This window comes from Opisthocomus hoazin, chromosome 2, assembly GCF_030867145.1.
Source record: "Opisthocomus hoazin isolate bOpiHoa1 chromosome 2, bOpiHoa1.hap1, whole genome shotgun sequence".
Lineage (NCBI taxonomy): Eukaryota > Metazoa > Chordata > Aves > Opisthocomiformes > Opisthocomidae > Opisthocomus > Opisthocomus hoazin.
The window spans coordinates 19,858,876-19,886,651 of NC_134415.1; the positions used below are offsets into that span (position 1 = coordinate 19,858,876).

The window sequence follows — 27,776 nt, forward strand, 5'->3', positions numbered from 1 at the left end:
GATTGTTCCTGCATTGCTTTTTTAAATTACCCTGGCCAACCTCCTCAACGACTTGCCACATCCAGTCACTTCCAACACCTGACAGCCTCCACTAATGTCTCTTTCTGGTTGCAGGGATATTCCTGTTCACTGGGCTGAAAAACTATATGGTGTCATAGGACTACACATATCCTTCTGAGTATTTTTTTCAGATTTCTACTGGGCTCAAGATCTTAAATACCATTGAGTTTTTTGCAAAAAACTTTCCCTCACGAAAAGCTGACTCTAGTATATCTTCTTTCATTCTATTCCTACTACTCTCTCATTACTCAGCTTTGTCTTTCCCTTTCATTCTACTTAACACCATATAGTTGCAAGTCCCAAAGCTAACACACCAGTTCTACAGTGCATTAGCCAGAGCAAGGCAAATAATTTGCACCTGTTAATTGATTTATTTCAACATATTTTTATAATTGAGGAAAGGAAATGAACATAACCAATTTTCCTAATTTTTTTTCAGTATTTGAATAAACATTTTTAAAGAATGTTCTTTGGACTTGTCAGTATTTCTTTTGGCAAAGAGTAGCTAACTTTGGAGCAGTTAAATAAATCTCTATTATTTCTGTTCTACAAGTGATTGAGATAAAAGTGTTTCTGGCACAAGATTTTGTCCATGTCAACTAAACAATCAGTTCTGAAAACAACTTTAAAGTTAGATTTCAATGTAGCAGAAAGGTGAGTGAAAAACATCACATGAGCATTTACTACCTCTGATTTTGATTTTCTCAGGCTAAAGAAAACTATGATATGATAAAGAAGAAGATAACAAGGTCTGTTCTGGGATCTAGAGGCTGAGTACCATGACTTGACTGGTGCCTCAGCTCTCACTGCAGGCAGAAGAGGACACATTAGTTTGTAGGCCAGCAGATAGCAACCACAAGCCTACCAAGGAAATCAGTGGCTTTGGCTATGTTTTGGCCAGAAATTGCTCTCAAATTGTAGTAAAAATCCAAGTCCCATTATTCCTCTACCAGATCCAGTTTTTCTTCGCTGGCTTCAGGATGCTTGTACAGCTATAGTAGTTTATGTGTTTTGTTCTGCTTTGCCCTGGGATTCTGACGTCTGCTGGTAGCTCAAATATATTTAAAGATAGGCTTCAGCTCAATGCATCTGATACTGCTGCCTCTGTAATAAAAAGGCAGAAAAGGGTGGTTTCTAGGAATTCATCATTAGCATAAATATACTACATCAATCATTCTGCTAAGACAGAAGCAAAAAGCTTCTAAACTAACACTGTTTTTCTGTACTGCAAAGAAGTTTCCTACCCATTTTTTATCCAGAACATTATTGCTTCTTTCTATTTCACTGTTAGGTTCACTGCAAGAGCTACTCTTGCATCATTAAAAGTCAGAGGAGTTGTAGAACTGGAGGAGCATAATGAACATTCAGGGCTTGCTTTTGAAATTATCTCCTTCTCTTTTTGCATATAATATGGTATAAAACATTAAATACTCCAAAGTTGTCAGCCATTACAGTAGTGTAAAACAGATGTTAGTGGGGTGAGAAAAGAGTTTTTTCATACAGGTGAATAATCTCTTGCTAACAACCCTGAATCTTGAATCGCAGAATAATTAGAGACTGTATTATGGGTAGACAGCATAAACTTCCTCCCACATCTCTTCCTCTCTCAATAGTACATTTCAATCCCACCTACAGGATGTAGAAAGAGAAATGTCTGACTTCTAGCCTATCAAGTTTTTCCTTCTTTGTTAGGCCTAGTAAGGAGGCTACAAACTATGATAATATTTTTTCCTAAATTGTAAATTTTACCAAAAACAACTGTTGTTAGAGAATGAATACTATAAAGATCTGTAATGTATGACTTAGACAGAAAGGTGATGACCAGACCTACAGAAGAACTGACAGACACAAAGCAAATTTATCAGACACCGCTAATACCACCAGTGGCAGCGGCAGTGCTACCTCAGTTCAAAGTCAGATCAGTGACCTAAGAGTAAAAGACTTCATAACCTGCTTTCCTCCCCCTGCCATCATGAGAAGACAAAATAACAATTGCATTTACCTGTAGATCAGGACTTCATCATCTGAGCAATTATACTGCAGCTGATACATTTTTACCCGAGGGGCCGACTTGCTCACTGTCCACTTGACCAAAGCTGAGGTAGTGGTCACATCTGACACCAGAACAGACCTTTCTGGTGGGCCTTTTGTTTCCCCACGATTAGACTTGCTGGAGCTGGTGATGTCTGAAAGTCTGGATTTCGGTGGGGCTGCTCGGCCTGTGCCATTGCTGAGATGGGGGAGCTGAACAATTGAGAGCTCAATTGTTGCAGTGGACTCTCCAGCAGCATTGGCTGCTATGCATGTAAAAGTCCCGTAATCCTTGGAGGTGGTGATGAGGATATCTAACGTGCCATTCTCATAGACAGCTGTCCTCGAAGAGTTCCCAATGAGTCGGTCATCAGGGGCCACCCAATGAATGATGGGGGTGGGATCCCCAATGGCTTTGCATTTCAGTGTGGCAGTTTGCCCTTCTAAAACCAGCAACTTGTGAGTATGTTGTGTAATAAGAGGAGGCTCACAAACAAATTCTTCTTCCCGTACATACCAGAAGTACCTTCCCTTTAGACCTGGAGGAGAAGCACAAGTTTCCATATCGTCATCTCTGTCAAGTCGCCTTAACCACAATAGCTCGCAGTTGCAATGCAGTGGGTTGCCCCCAAAGCTGAGAGATAAAGGTGGAGAAAACGGGGTAACGGCTAATGGAATTGCTTGAGATCTGGCAAATATAGGGTCGGGGGGGAGCTTCTGAAGTCTGTTGGATGTTAGGTCCAATCTGGCCAATTTCTGAAGATCTGCAAACGTCCCCTCTGTAATGTAATCTATCAGGTTATGATCCAAACTGAGCTGGTGCAAGTTTATCATCTTCCTTATAGATTCCCAGGGAATGCTTCGGAGGTTGTTGTAGGAAAGGTCTAAGTCTTCCAGTGTCAGTAAAAAATCCTCAAAGGCTTCATCAGAGATGCTGCTTAGCTGGTTATTGTTTAAAATCAAATGCTGAAGGTTAATTAAGCCTCTCAGAATATCCTCTCCAATGTCAGGTAGCCTGTTGCTGTCCAGATGTAAAGATCGAAGGCTCTCCAAGTCAGTGAAAGAGTAGGGCTGTATGTAACTGATGGTGTTCCTGGACAAAGTAAGGTCAACAAGTCCAGACATATTGGCAAAATCCTGTCGGCTGATGTTAATAATAAAGTTGCCCCCAAGTCGGAGTTCAACGGTCCTTCGATCTATGTCTAGTGGTACAAATAGGAGACCCTTGGAGGGACACAAAGTCCCCAGAGACTCAGACAGGTTCTGACAGACACAATATTTGGGACAAGCGTTGACCATGACAGCCATTCCAAACACCAGGATGCTGCAGAGCAATTTTTCCATGGTAAATCACACAGCAGTACCTGCAATAAATGAAAAGAGTTACAAGGAACATCAGCAGTTATGGTGCAGCTGCCTTTCCTCTTATGTATTATCTAATATCTACCTTCAGAGAGACTTTGCAGTACCTCCTCTCCGGAGTCACACCTAAAGCAATCAGCACTCTGGGATGGGAAGGTGAACTGTTATAGCAACAAGTTTCTCCACAAAATGCATTTCATTCTTAAAAAAAAGTGGGTTTGGTTACAAATCTGAATAGGATAGGAATTGTAAGTGCTTATGCCTGGTAAAAGGGTCTTATGACTGCTTGTTTTCTAGTTACCGTTTCATAAATTTTATTGGGTAGCTGGTAGAGGACAAAACTTGCTATCAGATTGCATGGCTTACTTAAAACCTTGAAAGATTTCATTTGGAATAGTGCCTGCTTCTTTGAGGGTAGAAGCTGTCTTATAGTAATTACTGACTACTGCATAACAATTTCAAATTAGTCTTAGGGTTGAAAGAGCTGATTTTATGGATAAAAATAACTGCATATTTACCCTTCAGTGATGTGGTTCGTAATGACCATGTAATTATCTGGTCAGTCCTGGGGTGAGTCAGTTCACTTGCCCACCCATAATAAAATTCATAATAGGCAGCACAGGAAGCAGAAATCATTTGCATAATCATCACCTGGATTCACACTGCACTCAGCCAACCTATGGGAACCATGACATTGTCTAGCTCCAAAGAGAAGAGATGCAGGGGAACCCTGTGCTACCTTAGGCTCCTGGCAAGCTTTCTGATGCCATCATACTCTCACACTGCAATCTGTCGTAGTACAGCAGAGTTCTCACCTGTATCCACGGCCTTCTCTTGCACCCTGCCCATCTGTCTTTACACCATTATCTCCCTTTTTTTTCAGCGCTCACGTGCTTTTCCAGCGTGACCTGTGTGTATCTTTGAAGAATACATAAAATGTATTTACAGGTTGACTCAAAGCGCCAGTTGTAGCTGGCGGAAGTTTCAGCCCTGCTTCAGGTTTGGGAATATCTCCTTACATAGGCTTGTTGACCTTCTTCCCATATGTGTAGGACGTAGATAAACTTGTTTCTCCGTTGCCCAGACTCTGCTATCAGAGAGGCTGGAAGAATGGGCAGACCATCGATTTTTAACCCTCATTCTCCCAATGAGGAAAGGAGAAGGATGAAGAAGATCTATATTTTTGTAATGGATCTCCCAGGCTTTTTTTGCCAAGATGGTGTGCTCTAGTCTCTAAGGCCCTCACTTGTGACAATAGCTACAGGCATACATCCAATGTTGCCATTTTGCCGCAATTTAACCTACATTACCCCACCATGTAACTTTACATCAGTGTCATGGGTACTTCATGCACACCATATCTCTTCTCAGTCATGCAGGTGCACATACACTTAGCAGTATTTGGCACTCGTGTTTCAGGAATAATCATGGCACAATAAGAGATTAGACACCCTCATGCTTCATCACTTGCCCCTCCAGTGCCTAAGCAGTGTATGGTAGACAGTCACCTGTGCCTAAGCTTCTTCTCTTACTGCTGTACGCACAGTGGAAGAACACTCAGTGTTTCGTGTTGACTCCAATAATTAGTGCTACGAGGCTACTCAAACTGTAGTAAATGTATGATGCAAGAAATACATTTCACAAAAAATTCAGATTGCAATTATTTATACATCATCACACATCTGAAATGACAGTGACTCAAATGACTTATAATAATTAAAAGAAATTATAAAGGTTAGTTATTAATCCCCCTGTAATATGCACAAAGCCAAAATCTGTCACTTCAGTATTTTTTTTAACTCTTTAAGTGAGTCTTTCTCCACCTCCCTGTGAAAGGAATAAAAACTATGGCCCTGTGTTTGTGGCTCTGCCCAAGTGGCTGATTTGTCTCCTGGGTAAGATGGTTTGATTTCTTCTCTATAGAATACGTGAGATGACTCAGAAAGAAGGAGCTGTAGAAATGCAAGATGTTATGAGTGCTGAACTATCTACAGTATGTTCTTTATGGCAAGGTTTTCTGCGTGGTGTGATGTTAGCAATTATATACCATTATTACTGTTTCATAGGAGAGGAAAGGACTGAAGCATCTGTGTTTGCTGAACTCTGCAAACAGGATGAAAGCGAGATACTTTTAGAAAGAATGGCTTGAGAAGAGTAATCTTACCTTCAATAGTAAATAAAAGCCTACTGAATAAAATGTTTGGAGATTAGCAAGTATGTTATTGATGCAAATCTGTGGCATACTTAGCAAAGAGCTATAAATATCCCTTATATTATTATCAATTGGTAGTTTACTAACAGGCAATTGGCTTTTTGAATCTTAATTATAATTGTGTTCTGCAGCTTTAATTTAGTGTATTACCCTACCAGCTGAAATGATAAACAAAAAGCAGTTTAAAAGGGGGAGAAACAGATACAGTTAATTAGTAATAAGCCCTTTCATAGCTTCTCCCTCATCTACATTTCCCACCCTCTGAATATCTATTCAAAAATATGAATGCACACTTACGATAGCAGTGTCTCCTTTAAGTGTCCCAATTCTCTAACCACATTTTTTCCGGATGCTGTTAAATGTCACAGTGCTTTGGGAGACAGTTGACTCTAAGCATCAGAGTGAAAAGCATTTGTACAAAAAAAAATGGGGGGAGGAACAGAAGTTAATTATGGAAAATAGGGACTGCAAAACTGAGACGAGACTATGAAGCAGGAGATCCAAACGGCAAAGTAAACCCTGATGGGGAAACCATCTGCGGATGACTTGAAAGCTTGTCATCTGCCTGTTCTTGCTTGTGCACATGAGTAAGACACAGAGAGCGCAATATGTGCTTTTACCAGCAGGAGGACAAATCAGTAACAGCCGTACTAGAATGGAAACATCATGGCTGCTGTCTTTCCAGTTATTGAATGCTTTTGAAAGTATTAATGCAAATATGGTTTGTCTGAAGAGGAAATTTCTAGCCGTTGTGATCCTTTGCCAGTTTCAATATTTCAAGATTCAGAGCCCTATGTTTCTCTGCAATGTAGTTCTGAAGTGACCAGTTCACAACATAGCAAATACAGTACAAACCCAAAGGGCTACCTATAGCACACTGGACAGAGCAGAGGTGGGCAGGGCTCATTAAGGAGAGTATCCAGGGTTTCCATAGGGTGGCTGGTTTTCCCTTTTCTCTCCAGACAGAAGAAGCACCTGGGCCACAGATGCGGTAAGAAATCGTGAGTTTGCACAATTATAATAGTATTTTCTAAAATCTAGACTCTCCCAGAGGGTCATGGTGATTGCTAGTTGCCAAGGGGATGGATGTATAACAAAAACTATTTTGATTTCAGTTCTGGTAACTTGCATATAGGACAGAAAATAAAGTGTCAACTTTAGGGTCTGTTTTTGCTGACCAGTTTGCTCATGTTGTTCCCAAAATCTCTTGTGGCCTGCAACAACAAGCGTTTTGTGGGCTACTAACAGCAGCCTTGTCATAAACTCACCATTTTGATTTACATTTTAAAGATATCTATCAGCCAGATAGAGTAGATTTCTCACAGCAAGTCTGTAAATCTGGCAGAGTTCCTGTCTCAGCCCAAGATGAAAAATAGCCCCTTTAGTCCTCTTCTAATGTGGATTGGTATGAATTAATAAGTGCAAGAGTCATAAACCTTGGTGTTTTGTATTCAAATTTTCCTCATAAAGATACAACTTCTGAGATTTGGCATCTCATTTCAGGAATGTCTCTGAGGCATTTTTTAATTCTATGTTCATTGAGCTTTGCATATAAATTCCAATAACCTTTGTGTACCACAGCACCAAGTACAAGGTAACTGTCAGACAAATAAGCTATAACTGCAGCACACAGGCTTGGAAAAAAAAGAAAGACAAGAAGAAAAAAAAGAAGAGGTGGACGGACAGTGGCTCTGATTTGACTGTCTCCAAGTGCCTTGGGACCCAACTTCCAGCGACTGTATGGGTGAGTTAATATACTTTTCTTCAGCTTGGTAGAAGCTGTGGAGCAATTAGATTTTCTTTTCCAGGAGGTGGCCTTTTCATTTTTCTTCACCTTCTCTTCTCTCAGTTTCAGTGAACCTCTGTGACTAGGAAACCTACCCCCCAGCTGCAAAGCTTGAATGATTGCAGCAATGGGTAAAGTTTCATGCATATTCTCTGAAGTGGTTTAATCTACAATATGTAAAACAGGATGGGACCATGTTAGGACAAAAATTACTCCTTAATCCCTGCATTGCCAAAAACTGTGTGGGAAAGGTAGGTCTTGTGTTCTCCCTGATCCATACAGGCTGTTTATGCCCAACTCACGAAGCAGTGACAATGGCGGCAAGGAAAGTAAATGTCTCTGAACCTGTCCTCAGTACTACATACATTGAAACATAGGTTGGGTGTTAAGCCTCTGCTAGCTTGGTGAGCATCGGTGAGACTCTTCAGGTATTTAAAGTCACTTACATACCTATGTGCTTACAGGCTCAAACTCAGGACAACTAACACTACTTTTGTTTAGCTCTTGTCTTTCACATTTGCCTAGGCTTCTTCACTCCTTGGGGGTAAAGCCTCTTGTCACCAGGTGTGCATATACACAGTGTAACTTAGATTTTGGCTAGGCCTTTCTCGGATCTATTTTTATTGAAGCGAATTAATAGCTTTAACATGCGACATACTTACTTTCTCCAGCCACTTTATATTTTCTAAGTCATAGAAGGGGAATATTTACAAGCACCTTTTCTTCAGGTATTTGTGGCTGTCTTTACTAAGCTCCACCCATATTAACATGACTCATATTTCTTACACAGACACAGTAACAGAAAAAAAGAAGCTCTGGCTGAAGAGTAACAAATTCATTGCCCTTTGTACAACTTTTTCTTGAATACTACAGTCATAGCAAGGTCACAAACAAAAATATCTTACTACCCCTGTACGATCACGAGGTTCATTTGTGTAGTTTGCTTCATATGACTGCTGTTCTCTTGTTTTCACCTTTTCAAGAAGTTGGGGGTCCTTCCTACCCATAGTGTGCTTCCCAGCCCTGGAAACAGTCCTAGTTTGATAGTATTTAGGAAGAGCTATGCTAATGAGGTGTATGCCTCCAGATGAGATTGACTCATAGGATGGTCTTAAATGTAAGAACATTTCTGTTAAGATTGCAGTCTTTAAAGAACTCATTGTAACTTGATCCAGAATAGAGGTAAAGATAATCCATAAAAGACAATTTTCAAGAGAGCTCACTCTGTGAAAGCTGATTTAATCCATCCAACAGATCGCCAAGGAAATAACCCGCTATTTTCTTAGGCAGGGCTGTCTCACACAGGAAGATATTAGTCTTTTCCAGTCATTCATTGGCAAAACTTTTGGCTATTTGGGTGCTTTTTTGGAAGCTTTTTTTTTTTTTTTTTTAATTATGCTTTCTTGATATTTCCCTGACACAAGTAATGTTATTTCTTTTTTTAAGCACTACCTTCACCCAAACTTTACCATTCCCAAGACTGAAGCAATACATCTATCAAAAGCCCAAATTATCAGTGGAACTAGTCAGGTGCAGAGCTAGGTCAGATGTAATTCCCTTACAACCTAAGAATCCTTACATCACCAGGCTATGAACATGGTGGAACATATGTTACTTTACACACAGCAAATCTCTGTTCTCTACAGGATTTTGGTAAGGAAGCTCTGACCTCACAGCAGCTTTTCTGCTGAAGTACAGGGCTATAACACTGATGGTGTCTGGCACAGGAGCCTCACAGCTTTAATGCAGATAAATGTTTTTACCCTTTCATGTCTCTTGGTTTACTAAGGTGTCTCATTTCTTCCATTAAAAGCAGTACTTTTCATACGCCCTAAAAGAATAAATCCATATGCTAATGTTCCAGCGCTGTTAACCCCTGCAATTAGTCACCTCTTCGCATTTCACATTACTTAGACCAAAAAAAGAACCTTGGATATGAAATTTTAACATCTGTAATGATTGAAAGACAATAGTAACCCGAAATCTTTTCAAATTTCAGAGACAGTCAAAAATAACAGCACTTTGTTTCTTTTTCATACAGATTAACTACCAAGAAGTGCTGCTTAGGTGAACTCTTGAAATAAAAGGCATAAATTTCCTTTCTGAAGTCAGTTTCTTGCTGTATGAAGACATCACCTAGAAAGGGCATTTAGAGGAGTAAAGGAAAACTGTACGTGCTCACAAATGCCTGTACATCAGGATTTTCGTTTTTCACAGTGCTTTTGTCCACGTTTTGTATTTGTAGCTTCTCTGCCAAAGGTATAGACTCCTGGCTGCTGGACAGTATGTGTGTCTAACAGCCTTAGTGACCCCGGAGTACTTGCATCCTAGGATGCGCTTACATGCTAGTTCCTAGGAAACCCAGCAAGAGCTCAGAAGTCAAGAGGAAACCAAGTGTAAGTCTGTTAGATCTCACCTCACTTTTAATAGCACTTTGCTGAAATGGAGACACTATTATGGGCCATATGGTTTTAAGAAATACACAAAATTAGTCAAGTTTTGAGATTCCTTTTGTGAGAAAAGAAAACTTAGTGAACACATTCTGTGTACTTCTGAGCATCTGCCTGTCTGACGCTTCCCCACAATGCATTTGGGACATTTTCATCACTTCAGATACAATCTGGAGTGCATAAGCCTCAGAAATTACTACTTGCACATTTCAAGAATATAAAATAAGTTTCACGAAACCAGAGGACTTCTGCAAAGGGAATAATGCATCGTGAGTCTACTTCTTCTTGGGCATCAGGGAATCCACATCGAAGAGAGACATTATTAATATCCTGGCTGCTGAAAAGACTTTAACCTGAGTTCAGCCTTTTTAGACAAGAGGCAGTTCACTCTGCTCTTAAGGTCGTCTGATCTGTACAGGTTCTCTGGGATCTAATAAGCAGTAAGCTCACTCTGCAGTCCTAATATAATTCAGAAGTAGGTCAGTCAGGGACACACCTCCTTTAGAAGTCAGACTTTTTTACTAGTTTCCACAAAAAAAGTCCCTTCCAGACAGCTCAGGGATGTGAATGCTAATGAGTACGCAGATTATTCATGGAACCTGGATGTCCCATTCCAGTTCACTTCAACGGCCTTGAAGGTCCGTGTTTTTGAGATGTATTTTGAAGGACTGGCACTAGACAGTAACACCATTCTGTGAAAATAGCTACACTGCTGTTACAGTGGGAGCTGCTGTTTCCACAATCACACTGTGCAAATCTGAGTATTTAGTGGTCTAATTAACAAAATAAGACAGTCTCCACCCAAAAGATACAGATGTCACTACTTCATTATAACTAATCTCTAGACCTTGGCTGCTCATGCTGCTTGAACAGAAAAACCTCCATGCACACACAGAGAACAGAGCAAAAAAAAATGTGGGATTAAGATTCCACTTAGCAATTAGCCTAAATCTCTCGTGCTGCAGAAGATGGCAATTTTTACTCTAGAATGAAGTTTACTTTCAATGACAAGGTCAGTTTTATTTGTAGCTGTCCTGAACCTTATGGTTCAATTTCCGATTCCTAAATACTGAGTGTAAAAACTAATATTTTGAATGCTTCATTTAATACCTTTCCTAAAGTAGTCTCATGAAACCTGAACAATCTTACAAATAGGTTTTGTCAACGTGGACTGATACATACTAGTGGGTAAAACTTCTGACCAAATAATAAAGATTATCTAGCTCTAGCCAGAACTTGTGAGTGGCACACGATAACCCTAATAATCATAGCCAGATTTTGTTGACAAGTATGATTTTACCTGTGAAAATAGCTGCACTTTCATTATTCCACCTTCACTGACTGGAAATCACAGCCTTTAACTGCCTGATTTGCTGGGACAAAAAACTGCTTAGCTACCTGCATGTTTTTTAAATATACACAGAATTTAAAACAAGTAGACAGTTACTTGTAAGCATACAAAAAGAAACTGCAGAGAAAGAGGCCTTTTAGAAAATCCAAGTGTAGACATTTGGTAAACTGACAGACTTGGGTAACGCCACCTGATACTCAGATCCATGCAATACCACTGGTCTTCAGGGGCGTCTTGCCCCTGTCCCTGATTTGCCTGAGCCAGTTGACAGGAAGCTGCAGATGAGGGGTAAGAGAAGTCCCAAAGCAGACAAGCAGGTACCTGGTGGCTCCTGTCCAGAGGAAGAAATAATCCCTTCCCTAGGCATGGGGATAAGTTGCATCAATAACAGGTCTACTTGTCCTGTTTCCTAGAGCTTCCCAGAGCAGTCTGTGGAGAATGGTGGTATCCCAATGAACGAGACACAGGAAATGCAGAACAGCATTTCCAACTGCACTAATTAGAAATTGCTTGGGTTGGTTTGTTTTGTGCCCAGACCATTTGCAGGTCTATTCATTTTTGTTCATTTATTATTATGTCCCCCAATATTTACCTTTGCCTCCTATATTAATGCAGTGTGCCAGTCTCCGCCAGATTTCATCTACAAAGTCGTGAGTCAACTAAGCTGAGACCTTTTGCTATTTTTAGCCATCCAGTTCATTTATTTATCTGGTTCTTTAAAGAGATCTTGCATTTTGCTTTATTACAACAATAGAGAAGTTATCAGTTATTCTGCCTCTTACTCATCTTGAACACACAGGGAAGCTGCACAGGTACTAAGGAACAGCTCTCTCAGAGATATTGCCAATGGTGTGAACCATAAATGTCTATCAACAGACGCTATTGCTTTCTGCAAATACAGTTGAAGGCCTGTTCTCATCATCTGAATCTAAATTCCCCATGGCTCTGAGCCGTAACAGCAACTCATCAGGTAGCTCTTTATCCCTAGCTTACTCTAATTCTTAGAAAAGCCTTCACATATTCTTATTTCCTTCCACATCAAAGGAAAAGAGTGATAATTAAAATTGGGATTCTCTTCTTTGTCCGGACTTGTTAGGTCTTTTTATTTATTGACCCTTCATTTAGCCCTAGAGACAAACTCTGTCCAATATCCCTTAGGAAGCATTCTTTATTTGCAATACGGACTGCAGTTTTCCTTTCATGTACAATCTACACTTAAAGTGGTACTGGTAGGAGAATCAAGGCATACATACAAAAAGATCTTTTTCTGACGTTCCTCATAAATTTAACTGGGCACAGAAAGTCACGTGCAGAGATTTGGAGATGTTATGAAACATGGGTAAGGCAAACTGAAGTCCATGCACAAAAAAATATAAAATTTTGCTGAATGTCCCAGATTAGGATTCCTAAGCAAGATAGCATAAGCCTGCGGTAGCAGAGGTCCTGTGTTACAGGGAATACAACCCCAATGGTTTGTCATTGTGGTTGACTTCGGATTTGGTAAGAAATCAGCAGAGGTCTGAGAAGGCAATGTGCTACCCCTGCTATGCATGACAAAACACACGGTCTCCACAGACTCCAAGCTCTTTCTTCAGCCTGGTAAACTTTTTGCTGTAATTTATCGTTTTTCATTTAGTTCGGACAGAAATAGATTTGCCAGTTAAATCTCTTTCCTGTCGCTTTCAATTTCCAAGTCTTATGCAGGAGGATAATTCACTATTTCTCTGGAGTACTTCACACTCCCATTGCTTCTACTGTGTGAATATTGGGTTTTTAAAGTTGTAGACCATGTCACACCTGGTTATACAGTTATATATTTCCAAACTGCTGTGTCACTGGACAGAAAAAAGAAAGGAGGCATGGGCTTTTGGTAGTGATACCTGTTCTTTCATATCAGGTTCTTAATGCACTTTACAAATGAGACTACTACTACCTCATTTTTGAAGGTAAGTAAGAAGAGGCACAATTTGGCTCAAATATCTTGCCCAAGGTTACTTGCCAAGGCCTTCCTGGAAAACCCAGCTCTTGCAACTCTCATACCTTCTCTTTGCACAGTTATGTTTCCATGTGCAAGACATGTCACTGTACAATTTGTTAATACAAATCTGGTGACATGGATCGTGTTTGCGTAATTACATTGAAAGGAGAGACTGTGAGCCCATGTCTCCGGGGAAGAAATCTGGCACTAACTCCTGGATTACTTTACCGCTGTCTTGATATATAGCCTTGGATGAGTTTAACTTAACTTTTCTTCCTCCCCTGTAAGATAAAGATAAATATACCTATTGACTTCTACTAATCAATTGTTTGCAAGGTACCTGGAGACTGCGAGTGTGTGTAAAGACAGTTTAAGAAGTGTGTTGTCATGGCACAGAAAGGGAAATTGCAGATAAGAGACAGATTTTACAGCCTTTTCCCTAGCTCAGTCACTGATTCATTATCATCCCGAGGCTGGCAGTCAACAGAAGTCAGAGGTGGCGATGCCTGTGCACCGCTGAAGTGACTCTGGTCACTGGTACTCAGTCTGCTGCCCTGAGTACCTGCAGCACAGGAGGCCCTGAAAGAAGCTTTGCCTGCTTTCCTGACATCTCACATTCTTCTACTTCAGGGACTTAATCATAGCTCAGAGTCTCAGCTTTCACCTGTAGTAAGTTCATGAATAGTTGAGTACATTTCTAACTCTCCTATCTGTAGAGAAAACTTGACTAGTGCAAATGAGTACAAAGGGAAGCTTGACTCTGGCCAGTCTGAAGAGACCTTGTCCCAGGAAAGAAGAAAAGTCTTCCAGGTGAGGCTAGAGGAAGGTGAGTGGAAGACAAGACGAGGATAGCTGCTTTTCTGCTACACTTGCTATGTTTATTTATGAGGAAACAAAAGCCTTCAGTCCCCAGGGGTCTCCACCTAGCACCTTTCACTTGCACTAAGCTAAAAAACCCACGACTCTTAACGTTAAAATGAAGGGAAAACATGCAATAAAATAAAACATATAAGCCCCAAATACTTCAAATATATATTCTGCTTCACTTCGTAGTTTCTGCTCACCAACTACTCACAGAATGACAGTCTTATCAGACAAGAGTGGCCAGCTGCTATATGCTGCATTTAAATTTATACTCCATTAACCAAGGATTTTCTTGCTTCATTCCTAATGTTGTCTTTCTGCATGCTTTATTTTTCCTCGTTTCCTTGCATGGTTTTTGCTTTCTATGGTGTGCCAATGCATCCTGGTATTTGTTTCAAATATTTCAGCTTTTTTACTTATTCTGCCTTTGACTAAATTTCTTTTTTTGTGCCTCTAAACACTCTCTGCTTCTCATACTCCATCTTTAAAGCTGCTGTCTCATACATTCTTTGCAGTTCCTTTCTCCCTTTCTGCTGCCCCCCTTTTCCTTCATCCCCTGATCATTTGATCACTGCAGTTCTTTGATGTGTGAGTCTTCCAGTTCAGGCACAATTTAATTATGTTTTTCAGAAGACTGACCTCTGTGGTCCCAATTTGTTCAAGACGTTTCCTTCATTGATCCAGGGCCAGATCCCTGTACTGCCTGTTCTAAACTAGATTCCTGATATTAGAAGCAGCCATGTATTAGCTCTCAAGGTCATTTTGCATATATCAGCAGTTAATTGCACTGATTTATTTGCAGTGGATACAATACACTCTTCCCTGCCCTTAGGTCTAGATGCATTAACACAAAATCAAGGGGAAACAGAGTTATTCTCAAACTACAACAGACACACTTGCTTCACAATTCACAAGTCCTCAAAGAATAGGTTGCATTTTTCAGTAAACTGCAACACATCCCAAAGGTCTGTATATTTAATTTCTGTTGGGCTGTTATGAAAACAACATCCAACACTATCGGACTTTCACTTCTTGAAGTCTCCTCCTGTTATCCACCATTCAGGGAATAAAAAGATGCTTCAAGCTTTGACGTAGAAAGGCAAAGAGGTAGAAAGAACAAGAGTCCTGTAGAACATTTACAAAGCAAAATGCATTGTCTTGGTGGCACCCAGAGTGGGTAGAAGTTACCTCTGTTTATAAAACACCAGTCTGATATACATGAACCCCCCCCTACAGAAGCAAACAAACAGCTGCATTCTTCAATAGAGCAGTACAAGCTTCATATCTGCAGCAGAAAGAGTTGTGGAAAACTGAAATTTTTTTATCCCAGAGAGGGATAACGACAATATTCCAGACAAGAAAAGGGAAAAAATGTCCATGGTGATTGCTGCTTTTCATTGCTTCACAGGGTCTGCAGTTAGTGGAGATCCAGAAGGATGCAAATCTCAGTGACAACTGCACAGTAATGGCACTATGCCACTGAGCTGTACGTGTTCAGTGATCACGAGGTGTGGCAAAGGTCTGTCTGAATTAGACTGAGCTAATTAAATACAGCTCTGTGCTTGACAGGATCTACAGATGCCTCAATCCACTTTGTCCAGTTCTACCTAAGGGTGATGTCAAATCTAAGCAGACCAACGTGAACACATTATCCTTGCCTGTTGCCAAAAGCTAACAGCTTGAATAAGATCAGCACAACCATTACGCTTGGCCCTGACTGAAAAGTGTCAAGGAAACTGAGCCTCTGGATAAAATCAGAGTTGCTTCAGGACCACAGTGTCCATTCCCCAAAGCAGAAGGCTAAAACCGGGATGGCATATCTGCTACTGTGAGAGAAGAGGTGCTGGCCTCCTGGACTTCAGTGTGAGAAGTGCTGAAATCCAGAGGGGCCTTGACAGTCCCTCCTTCCTCACTAAAACCATCACAAGATGTTGCCTTTCCTGTTAGTGGAAGACTTTTTGCTTGCATTGAGTTTTTCATTTGAAAAGTAGGAGAAAAGTACTCTCACGTCCCTTAACCTATCTGTACCTATAACCACATGGTGTGAGAAATCACAGAAATTCTTCCCAGGAGTTGGATGTTCATACAAAAGATGAGATTAAAACAATCAGATAATCATAATTCAGAAATAAATAAAAAACAACCCTTGGATTATCTGCCCTGCTATCTCACAGTTACCACAGATTTTCCCACGTATGTTGAAGTGACCCAAGAAGCACATCTCTTACCTCAGCCAAGCAACTCACAGTGTAACAATTTTCGGTCTCAGAAATATTTTAGAAACACCCCAGCCCAACCTGGTTTTCTGATGAAATTCATCTGCCCTAAACACGCCCAACTCATTCTCCAACTTCTGAGTTCATTCACAGCAAGGTCCTCAAACACACGCACATCCTTGTAACAGCTACTCGAAATAGGAAGAGGGAGGGAAGTGTCCAATCTGCAGGAATCATTTCCTGCTTGATATTTTCCCACTCATGCGGTTGGCTCATGGAGGATCTTCTGCTTTTCTGAATTCTGGAAATTGATCTGTCCTCTCCTTTTTCTAGACTAAATTCTGAAGGCTCCGTTCTCAAAACTTTTGGGAGGTTTGCCCAAGTAAAATGTGAGAAAATATTTCAATATGTGAACGTCTGAGTCACAGACTCCTTGGAAAAGGCACAAAAAAATGACAAAAACCACTGTCCATTGTACACCATCAGGTTAACTGAGAGCTGTGTCAAAAGGACACCTCAGTTCTACCAGTACAGAGGGATTCAGTGGCGTCTACTGACAATAACAATAGGGATGGTGAATACAGCATCTGTGGCATGCCCTCTGCAGGTTGTCATTGCCAGGACAGCAGTGAGTGTTTGACACTTCTTTGCCCAAAGAATCATCATAAATCTCTCAGTTGCCTGAAAAGCCCTAAATGATCAAAACAGTGAAAACCCCTCTAAAGGTATTATTTGATTTCATTCTTATAATCTTGTTTACTTTCTCTCTTTTCAATAGCTTGCTTTTTCTTGGATCTCTGACATGCACTGGAGTATACTCATCCTCTCTCTCCTGTTCATCAATAGTAAAGATGCACTGTGGGCGTCCTAGATGCTAAGGAGTCTCTCGTTTCCTTTGTAACAGCAAACAGTTGCTAAACTGGAGCAAATAAATGTGAAACAGAATATAGACACTAAGCTAAGGGTTAGGATGTTTGATCGCCTTTGCTGATAACTTAGTCTGTAACCTCTGTTTGGCTGCTATCTCCCTTTATGCTTTATTTTCTCTGACAACTGAAAAGACAAATTATGTTGCCCAGTGTACAATACTGAGACTCAAAAAATAATGTTCAATGTAAGGAATAAATAACACTTTGGCAATGACATATTTGGACCTAGGAAAGAGACAGTACAACAGGAACTGTTAAATACATGTTACCATTCACATGGTTAATTCAAGTGCAAGCCACTTTTTTGCTCATGTGCATGACAAGCACATCAAACAGAAGCAGGCAGCAGACACAGCAGTTAGTGCACAGAACAAGACCAGAAACTCCACTAGGGGCCCTGCAATAATAGTGAGATACAGCAGAGCACAGTCCTCAGAACCCACTGGAGCAACTATCTCTAGCACAGCAGAGACCTCACATCAGGCCAGCCTCCTGAGGGAGGATGCAGCTTTGCAAGTTTGTGACTGCAGAGGAGTCTGGGACCTCATGGCGGGACTGTGGCTAAATGGGCTCTTTGCCGACAGATGTAGGATGGTGAAAGTTCTGCATCACCAAGTAGCTGAGCTGTGGGAGAAGGTTAGCCGATTGCACAGCATCAGAAATTATGAGAAGATCAGCTAGATCTTCTCCAATAATTTACGAGTACAATAGCCCAAACACCCAGCTCTACCGAGGGCAACCACTTGGAAAGCAGCTTTGCAGAAAAGGACCTGGGAGTCCTGGTGGACACCAAGTGGAACATCAGTCGGAAGTGTGCCTTTGTGGCAAAGAACACCAACAGACTCCTGGGCTGCATTAGGCAGAAAGTTGCCAGCAGGTTGAAGGAGGCGTTCCTTTCCCTCTAGTCGGCACTGGTAAGACACTTCTGGAGTACTGGGTCCTGTCCTGGGCTTCTCAGGGCAAAAGATGCATGGACATACTGAATAAAGTTCAGAAAAGGGCCACAAAGATGATCAAGGGGCTGGAGCATCTCTACTATGAGGAAAGGCTGAGAGAGCTAGCACTGTTCAGCCTGGAGAAGAGAAAGCTCAGGGAGGACCTTATCAATATGTACAAATAACTGAAAAGAGGAAATAAAGACGGAGACAGAGTGTTCTTGGCAATATCCAGTGACAGGACAAGACATAGGCACATACTGAAATACAGTAAAATTCACTTAAACGTAAGAAAACACTTTTTTACCCTGAAGGTGGTTGAACACCAGAACGGGTTTCCCAGAGAAGTTGATGAAACTCTGCTTGCTAGGATATGTTCAAAACTGACTGGATACGGTCCTGGACAACCAGTCCTAGTTCACTCTGCTTTGAGCAGGCAGGTGGACTAAATGATCTCCAGAGGTGCCTTCCAAATTCAACTATTCTGTGGTGTAAACTGGTTGCATATTTTAATGCTACTTATCTAAAGGGCATTCCTGATCTCAGTGCAGAGCTAAAACAGTTTCCGCCGTTATGCTGTCTGCAACATTACCTCTCTCACACACAACTTTGAACATACAGGAGATGAGTAACCAGACAGATGAATTCTACAATAATGAACTCTATTCATAAGGAAATTAATTTCTAGTGAAGATGATTCTGTCAAACTGTCTCCTATTACAGCAAATACCTCTCTCTAGAACACAAGCTAACAATTTCCCTTATCCATCACACTTTGTAATCCTGGCTCAAGTACCAGGTAGAGCTGAGAAAAGCCACCTTTCATGGATCAATATTCCAGACACAAAGGTGGGTCAGATTTCACTTGATGGTAAATTATGGTAAAGCCATTGCTAGAAATCAATCCTTTGTTAACATGACTGAGAATGAATGCAACCAAATGATGATCAGAGAAGCAAGAGTGTTAAGACTCCCTCTTTCGAGACAATTGCCGACTTTGGAAATTAACTTAAATTTCATAATTTAATTTTTTTTTTTTTTTTTTTAGTTTTGGTAAATTGTGGCGGCAATGAAGTCATCATCTCTCTTTTTCTAAGCCTGTCATAGGAGTGGGAGTGCAATGGAAGTGGTGTGGGAAGGAGACTTGTGCTTATGACTCTAAGGAGGGGATGTGAGAACTGTGATAAAACAGGTTTTGTTACGGCATGGGGATGAATGAAGGGTAGGCAGTTCAGTGTCTCTGACTTGCTCTGACTGCCCATCTTTCCTGGCTTGATGGTTCAGTGCATGTGGTTCGTGGCAGCAATGAGCCTTGGCTGAACATGTAAATTTTCTCTGTCGACAGGTGAAGACTAAAAATCATCTGGAACAGAGCATATTAACATCTTTCCAGAAAAAGTGCTCAATGTAAAGTGCCTATGAATACAGTCTAAGGAATTCCAACATTTAAAGAATAGCTCCGTCTCCAGAGACATAGATGCATGCCTGACACAATGTAGAGAACCACAGAATACAGGGAGGACATAAACATGTTCAAAAAACAGACTGAACCTAAACAGATATATGAAAATATTTCCCTCAAGTACCATATCTTCCATTTGACCACAGCTCATGCTGAAGAACATAGTCAGACACCGCAATGAAAAGTGGTAGAGAAGAGCCACAGGGGAAAACTGTAAACAGAAAGGCACACCCTAAATCAGCGACGGAGCATGTAGGAATATCTGTGAATTACTTTACTGTTCTCCACTACATGAGGCCCTGAGAACAAAACAAGTTTTATTGCTACCTCTGGAACAGGGTACATCATCACTGCAGTGACATACAAGCCCGAAGTATTTACAGCATGTTTCATCTCAAATACAGAAAGCTTGCATTTTTATGTTAGAGCCATCCTACAGCCGAAAGAATTCCTCAGTCAAACTGTTCGTAACCTGACAACCACAGCTGTTTTGTTGAAGGGCGAAAGAAATCTGACTGCTCTTAATAAAGTGTCTATTGCTTAGGAGCCTTCAGTTTCTAGGAATTTACCATGCTTAAAATCCAGTAAAAGTGTGAGTTATTTCTTTACCAGTATGAGTCAGGAAGCATCTGGAAACTGTTTCCCGTATGATGCAATATACAGAAATAACACAAGCATCTCAAGTTTTAGATACGCTCACACAGTGCAGCTGCTTATCAAAATGCAAGCAAATGATTAATCAAAGCACAAAGAGCTGGGAGAAAATGAAAAAGGTCCCATCTCATTTCAGGTGCCTATTTCACTGTTTTCCAGCTTTTCCAGACCACTATGTTGGTACTGATTTGTTGTAAGAAGTTGTTATTTCTGCAAGAGATTGCTGGCGTGGGGAGAATATTCTTTAAAGACAGGATGGACTTTACCAAGCAGCCCTCCACTCTCTTTTTACAGAAATAAGCTGAATGAGATGTTTGAGAGAGCAAATACGGAGAAAAAAATGCAGAGAAGTGGGGACTCCTTGACTCTACTTATAACTCAGCTGCAGGTGTGCTGTAACTGGAATCAGTTAAAGTCTTCAACATTCAACTCCTTGTTTATCATTCTACATTCAAAGTAACCAGTAAGAATAAAACATGTACTGGTTGCATCAGTTTAACAAAGTTTCGTCATTGGATGTAACGTCAGATGAGATTCCCCATCTGAGTCTCCTAGTCAAATATAAAGTTTTAAAGAGTTTTTCCTTCCTGTAGTGCAAAAAGAAGGTGGAAGTTAACTATAGGCTTTAAAAGAGGGTAGTTTAATGTGGTTACAAATTAGTAGACCATAGAAGAATTATACAAGACTTGTTATTTTTCCTGTGAGTTATTTCACTCTCTCATAACAGTAATTGTTTAAAATTATACGACTTCAAGAATTGATTTATTTCAGAAGATTTCTGATACCTGATATTAGGAATCCTGGAGTGATGAGGTATGTATTTGGTCTTTCATAGCCTTGCTTTTGTGAGGTTTTAGCGGAAATTGCCATGGCTGGAAGTTTGAAGAAAGGCAGGAGATTGGGGATTGCTGCCAGTGGCAGGACTGTGTGCCTGGAGCTGCACCTTGCCATCATGTCCCACTCTGGCTGCTGAAAACTGCAGTCAGAGCACATTTTGCTAATAAGACAGCACATTATTGGTACATCGTCTTTAAATGTTTTACAGAGTATAATTTCACAGATGGATCCAGGGATGTTTTAACTGAACTATTTATTTTTTGTTAGGAGGACAGATTGGAACAAAAAACATAACAAAAATGAAGTATATATAGCAATGACTAAGTAGCTACAAATAGTTGAAACATTTGACAAAGATGAAAAATAATTGTTTAACACATTGCAGAGGTATGTATATCATCAGAATTTACTGTGTATAAAACAGCTGAAGATGAAAAGGAAAGATGATCTTGTCATGCACAGGGACTTCATTGCTTTGTCACAGACAACTGTTATTTGTCCTTTGGAAAGTCTCTTAATATTTTTCTATGTTAGTTCTCTGTCCTTACAGTGAAAGCAAAGACTTTCACCTCTCATTGTTCTTCTGTCCTGTCAACACATTTGAAAGCAGTTTGGGCTGAAATTGTTTCGTTCTGTGCATTCATATAACATGTGCAAATTATAAACCAAATTGCTTTGGGGGCCCCTCAGCACTACGCTAATTAAATAATTATACCAGTACAAAAAGTACCTTTTAAATGTTACATGTCATATTCTACCTATGCTAATTATATTATGTACCTAGTGCTATAATGTATAATAAATTATTGTTTTCAAAGGATAATTTAATCTGAATATCAGCAGCCTCATTAAAGGCAAAGGCTTCAATTTCGAAGAATCTTAGCAGTTATGGAACTGAAGACATATTTCCAAAAGCAAGTAAGGCTCCTACAGGCTGTGAGTATCACTGAGAACCTTTGGGAATCTCGCTGTTGGGGAACTAAGTGATTTATTAAATATTTATTTAGGTATGAAAGACAGTTAAGGCCTTCTGAAATTTTAATCCCAGAAGTCTTGACTGTGAAACAGTATCCCAGGAAAATAATGGGAGTCGCATTGCTAAAAAGCATATTTAAATGGTCTGGACAAACCACTCAAAATTTGTTGCAAGGAAAATCCTAGAGTAGTGAACAGAGACCCCATGCTAGCAGAAGAGTAGACTGGTATATGCTAACAGGTCTTCGTTTGATCTCTCCCTTTAGAAAGTCTTTTGAAGAGCATTATTTTTTTCCTAATGGCAAAACTAATAGAAGAAACCTTTCTTCAAGTACAGCCCTACATTCCCTCTGTTAATTCACTGAAGAATAAAGCTCCTTCATTAATATACTCTACACTCTCACACACATATCAAATAATATGTCAAAAGATAGGAAAGCAAAGAACTTGGGTGACATTTGTTGACATTTCCAACACGGAGGAAACAAACAAGTTACGCTGTTGCTGAATGTTAAAAAGGCCATGGAGAGTGAGTTTCCCCTCATCAATATGGCCCTCGGGGTATTTTTAATGCAGTTTGATATTGTGTTCCCTAGCAGGAGGCATTCCTGCTATACTGGGAGACAAGGATGGCTCCTCTCACCTCTTTGGATACCTCAATAAAAAGGTTACCAGATCTTTTATTTTAATTTTCATTTTTAAAAGATCAAGGTCACTTTTAACAGAGAATAATGAAGATGCTCAGCCTGCATCTGAACAAAACATCATCTCCGAACAGAAATCAAAACAAAATACAAGCATTTTCATTTTTATTTAAAATTTAAATATAGATTGAAGGTTCTTTCTGTTTCTTCTTTCCTATTCTGAAATCGTGTTAAGATCCCTTTAGAGGCTGCAACTAAGAAACATCAAAAACCGTAATGTGGCCTGAGGGTGGCTCACTACAAAGCCATGTGCTAATAATACCTTACATTTATAGCTCTTTTCATCCAGAAGAACTGGATCCCCAGGCAGTGCAGATACTGTGTATGCAGGAATAATAACTTTAAGCCCACTTACTGACATGTGCTTGCTCCTGCAGGGGCTCAACACCCAGCCCCCTCAAATCCCCCATAGCTTTAGAGTTGGGGGAGTACACTGTGTTATGGAAACAGTATGGAGACTTTCAGTAGAGCAAAAAGCAAACAGATGAGCTGAAATTCACTAGAAAATAGAAGCTGTGAGCCCTACCCTTGCAGAAGGTGCCTTGGGTTAACCAAAGAAACAGACACACTGCTTCAGGAGGTGCCCTGGAGTCTTTTGGAGGCTCTGGCTCATTCTTGGTGCATGTGGGGGCTCCAGGCTACCATCCTGGCAGCATCGCTGCTGGTGCAGCATCCTTCTCATTGCAAGGCTTCCCGTATGAGGAGGGGCAACTCTTTGACCAGGTCTGATGAATGATCTCAAAACCACAACACAAGCCACATAGTTCACATGGAAAATCAAAACTGTTTTTTCTTGTAACGAAGATGAACCTCGTGTTTCCATTATCTTTGCTTTACAGAGCACCAGTTCATCAGTCAAGAAAAACTGATATGACAAAATCTAATAATGAAATACCGGGATTATTCTGAATTCACTTTTGCCACCTCATAATTTTTGAATTTATATTAACTTAATGCTTGGTATTTTACAGGTAAATACCTGTTTCATTACACACACTTTAAAAATGGTGATGGAAAAGGTGATATACTAATATATATCAGGTAAAAGATAAACACATTTTCTCCATCGGTAGGAAGCTGCCCTTATATCTATGTCCAAATACTGAACTTCTCCTCAGTGATGCACATCAGCATGACCAAATTAAAAGTCAACAGAGCATTGCTGATTTGTATCTGATGTGTCTATTTCTAGAGCTTTACTACAACAGTAATAAAATAATGATTAATAAAGATCACAGCTCACATTATTTAGTGGCTGTAATCATGGAATATCTTAAAGCATTTGTAAGCTATTTGCACAGGGAATTGCATTCACAGTTATGTACACACATAGAAGAATCACACCAGTTGTTTAAAAATTCTATTGTACATCTCATAGGTCTAGAATCAAACACTGATTTAATCCTGTCAGCTCTACCACATACACTTTCATACTATGACTTTTCAAGCATTTACCTATCATAACAAAACTTATATTTAATATCATAGAAGAAATGCCTTTTATCAGTCTTTCTCGAAATAATACTACCACCATTGGTACTGCTTCTATTTCAGTTCTTGCTCATTTGTCACTGTACTATGGATCATGAAAATGTTTGAATTTCTCATTTTTAGATTTAATAAACACTTTCTAGAGCCCATAACTTTATATTTCGGATATTGAAAAAATGAGAATTTAAACCGCAAAAAAAAATTGTCAATCATTACTTTCATGTCATCTTCCCGAGTAAGCTGGGATATTGGCACTAGTTCTATAGCTCTAGTGTCATTTACATTTTTAATAAAGTAGCATATTTGATGAAGTATACCCTTCTTGCATTTATTCAATGGATTATGTCTAGTTGTAAGAATCCTGTGTGTGCCCAATTTCACAGATGTTCATTCCTTTTCTTTCTATTCTTTTCTGTGTATGTGCATAACCTGAGATTTCCAGTCCATTTGCCTCGACAGTTACAGATCCCTGCCCCTTGACTATGCACCGCATAATTCAGTCCAAAATTCAGCTTTATGCAAAGTCCAAGGAAACTTTCACCTAATGAAGGCAAATGACTTACAGCTGGGTGATGTGGAGAAAATAAGACATGACTGTCACTCAACATTAATGCTATTTACCACCGTCTCTATCGCTGCATACAGAATACCTTGCAAAACCTCTCTCTTGGGTAGGGCCAGCAAAGTCTGTAACTCTCTGTGAGCACTAGATGACAAAATGCACCCAAGAGACAAGCTGCTGCCAGGTTTGGTTTCTTCAGTTACTTTGAGCAATTCTATATGATATGGGCTTTCATGTCTATAAGCCACCTAGCACGAAAGTAGATCAGCTTGGATATGACTTTATAGCTTTTGAAAGAAAAGAGGACATGGTAAATACAGAGGTCTGAGCTGTAACTGAGTCTTCTTGAGCTTGCAGCCACTGCGAGAGCTTTGTTGGCTTATTTCAGTCTCTGGCAGCAGTCTCTTACATGGACAGTGCCATGTTTCTAGCGGTCACGCTGGGGGCAAAGGGACAAGAAAGCACCCTGTCTTCTCCCCAGACAAACTGGACATTGTCACTACTTGTCCGCGTGCTAGGAACTTTGCTCCATGTAATCACTGAGTCTGAGCGGACAGACACCAGTCCCATGGCAGTGTCTCACAGTAGCTGCTATCTCTCCATAGCTCTAATCTCCAGCACATCAGATACTTGTCTAAAACACATCACCTCCTCAGTTTCCCACTTTTACACACCATCTCTTCATTCCTCCTGTGACGGACCTGCAGCTACATTTCCTTCTGTCCTCATATGCCACCAATATTGATTCTGACTGACTGATGTACTGTGACTTCTCACAAATTAGTATTTGTGTTTTGGTTTCAGATTATTGAATACCAGACCTTTATAATTAGTAGTTCTTACTTTGTAAGTTCTCACCTTTTTAAAAGATTGGTTAGCTCTGTTCCTGCAGTTGTGAATAGCAAATAACTGTCTGAGGGGAAAAACCATGATACTTTTAATAAAAAGAACAGTTTATCTGTTTTCAGTAGCTCAGTGAAAGTTCACAATGGTTTTTCATTACATTTTATTCCAAATCCAACTTCCTGTGTGGTTTTGTTTAAATGCCTGGTTTATCTTTTTCTCCCCACTCATTCTGTTTTTCAAGAGCAGGTAACAGGAATCATCTCTCATGCAGACAGAAGACCAGAATTCACTTTCAGAACTAAATTGTTGTCTCATCCTTTCCCCAGCTCTTTCACTCAAACCAATTGAATATCTAGAAACAGAGCAGTTTATTTAATTCTTATCACTAGGTGATGCTTCATTTGAAGCTTCATAATCTATGTAACTCCATCTAACTCTTGGGACTTTTTTGAAGAAGCCACGTTGAGCGCATGAGAAGTCTAATGTCACTCTCAGTGGTCAGTGGAATGAGATGGGCTTTTCATCACACCTCAAAACAGAATTATCATCTGGAGGTGTTTGTCTCCACCCTTTGACAACAGAGATAGGCTCAAGTGATTACTATGCTCTCAGACGCCTGAAGTTAGACAAGATGAGCGCAGACCAGACAGTTTTGTCCTAGTAAAGGGAAGTAAAAGGTAAACAGACATTTTCCCAGGATATACATTTTTTAATTTATTTTTACATCAGCAACATTAATATTGGCCTTCTAACTGCTTCACTTTCCATCTTAAAAAGTTGCAGGTCCATATGCCAATTTTAATTGAAGAAGTTAAAGGTAATTTTAATTTGAAGGGTTTATACTATCTCCCACAACTTAACTAGGAGTGGCTTTCTGCTTCAGGGAGCTTAGTGAACAGAGAGAGCAGCTGCAGGACAGTCTTCTAATATAAAAGAGGGCTTTGTAGAACTTCCTTGTGTAGCTCCCTGAATAGAACTGCCTGACCTTGAGAAAAGAATCCTGAGGTGTTTATATTTGACTTAAGTATTAACAGATTGGAACTGGCCAGTGAATCCTTCAGCAGTCCACTGAAAAGCAACAGAAATTCAACATAAGGAAAGCTCTGACCTTTACATGTAAGTCTCCTGAAGTTACTAGGGAAAAGAACTGTGGCTCCTCTATATTGTTAGTCAACAGTACTGTCCACTTTAGATGCAAAGGGATACTCTACCCCCTACTGGGAGATAAAACAAGTAGAAAAAGGCCAAATCCTTCATAAATGACTCTAGTCTCCCCAAGAGGATGAGCAAATGTCAGCCAGCTGCCCTGAAGTACAATCTTTATCCATTAAAATAAATGTTAGTACATTATCAGTTAGGTCAGTATGGGATGAGGCACAGAATTTGCTCCAGCAGCAAGGTTTTAATCTTTGGGCTAGATTCATTCAAGTAGCTCTGGAGGTCTCAAATCACCTATTCCACTGATCTTCAGGAAGCAATATGCCTATGAAGGGATTTAGTTCCAAGGACATAACCAGCAAGAGGTACATCAAGTCTTCTGTAGTGAATATTTTGCTAGTGAAGGCTTGACAATCTGAACAGCACTTCGTAAAGGCCTATGTTGACTGAATTAAGAAAAATTGTTGACTGAGTACACGTCCTGGTCATTTTGGGTATTCTTCACTTCTAGTCACGTGGCAAAGTTTTGAGGTTGCATACACAGGAGTAGAGACTGCAGGTAAACTCTGTGACTCTGTTGGCTGAAATCTGTACATACAAGGAATGCATGCATAGTTGCTTACACAATAAAAGGGGTCAGGACAGCTCTAATGACAACACTCAACAAAGAGTGAAAGAGATTTCATTTTCACTTTTTTCCCCTCCTGACACTACATTTCATGAGATGACTGTTCTCCTCTCCCAACAGCATTGTAGAAACACAGTTGTATACAGCACACTGAAAAAATGTCATATGCAAAGTTGATTTCCACTGTAACCTTAAGACAAAGCTTTTTAAAATCCATGCAGAATTTTAGAGGGAACCATAATCACTGCTTTATGTTAGCCAAAAAGCCCTCAAAAAACAGACAAT

At 40.1% G+C, this 27,776-nt stretch overlaps 1 protein-coding gene across 2 annotated transcripts in view; it reads right to left on the reverse strand.

Moving 5' to 3' along the window:
* Positions 1–27,776, reverse strand: part of LRFN2 (leucine rich repeat and fibronectin type III domain containing 2) — a 161,763-nt gene that overhangs the window by 40,544 nt on the left and 93,443 nt on the right. For both annotated transcript variants that reach the window (XM_009931471.2, XM_075412821.1), the window contains exon 2: positions 2,063–3,455. In XM_009931471.2, coding sequence (XP_009929773.1) covers positions 2,063–3,435 — 1,373 coding nt within the window. In that variant the 5' untranslated portion in view covers positions 3,436–3,455. The remainder of the gene's footprint in view (positions 1–2,062; positions 3,456–27,776) is intronic.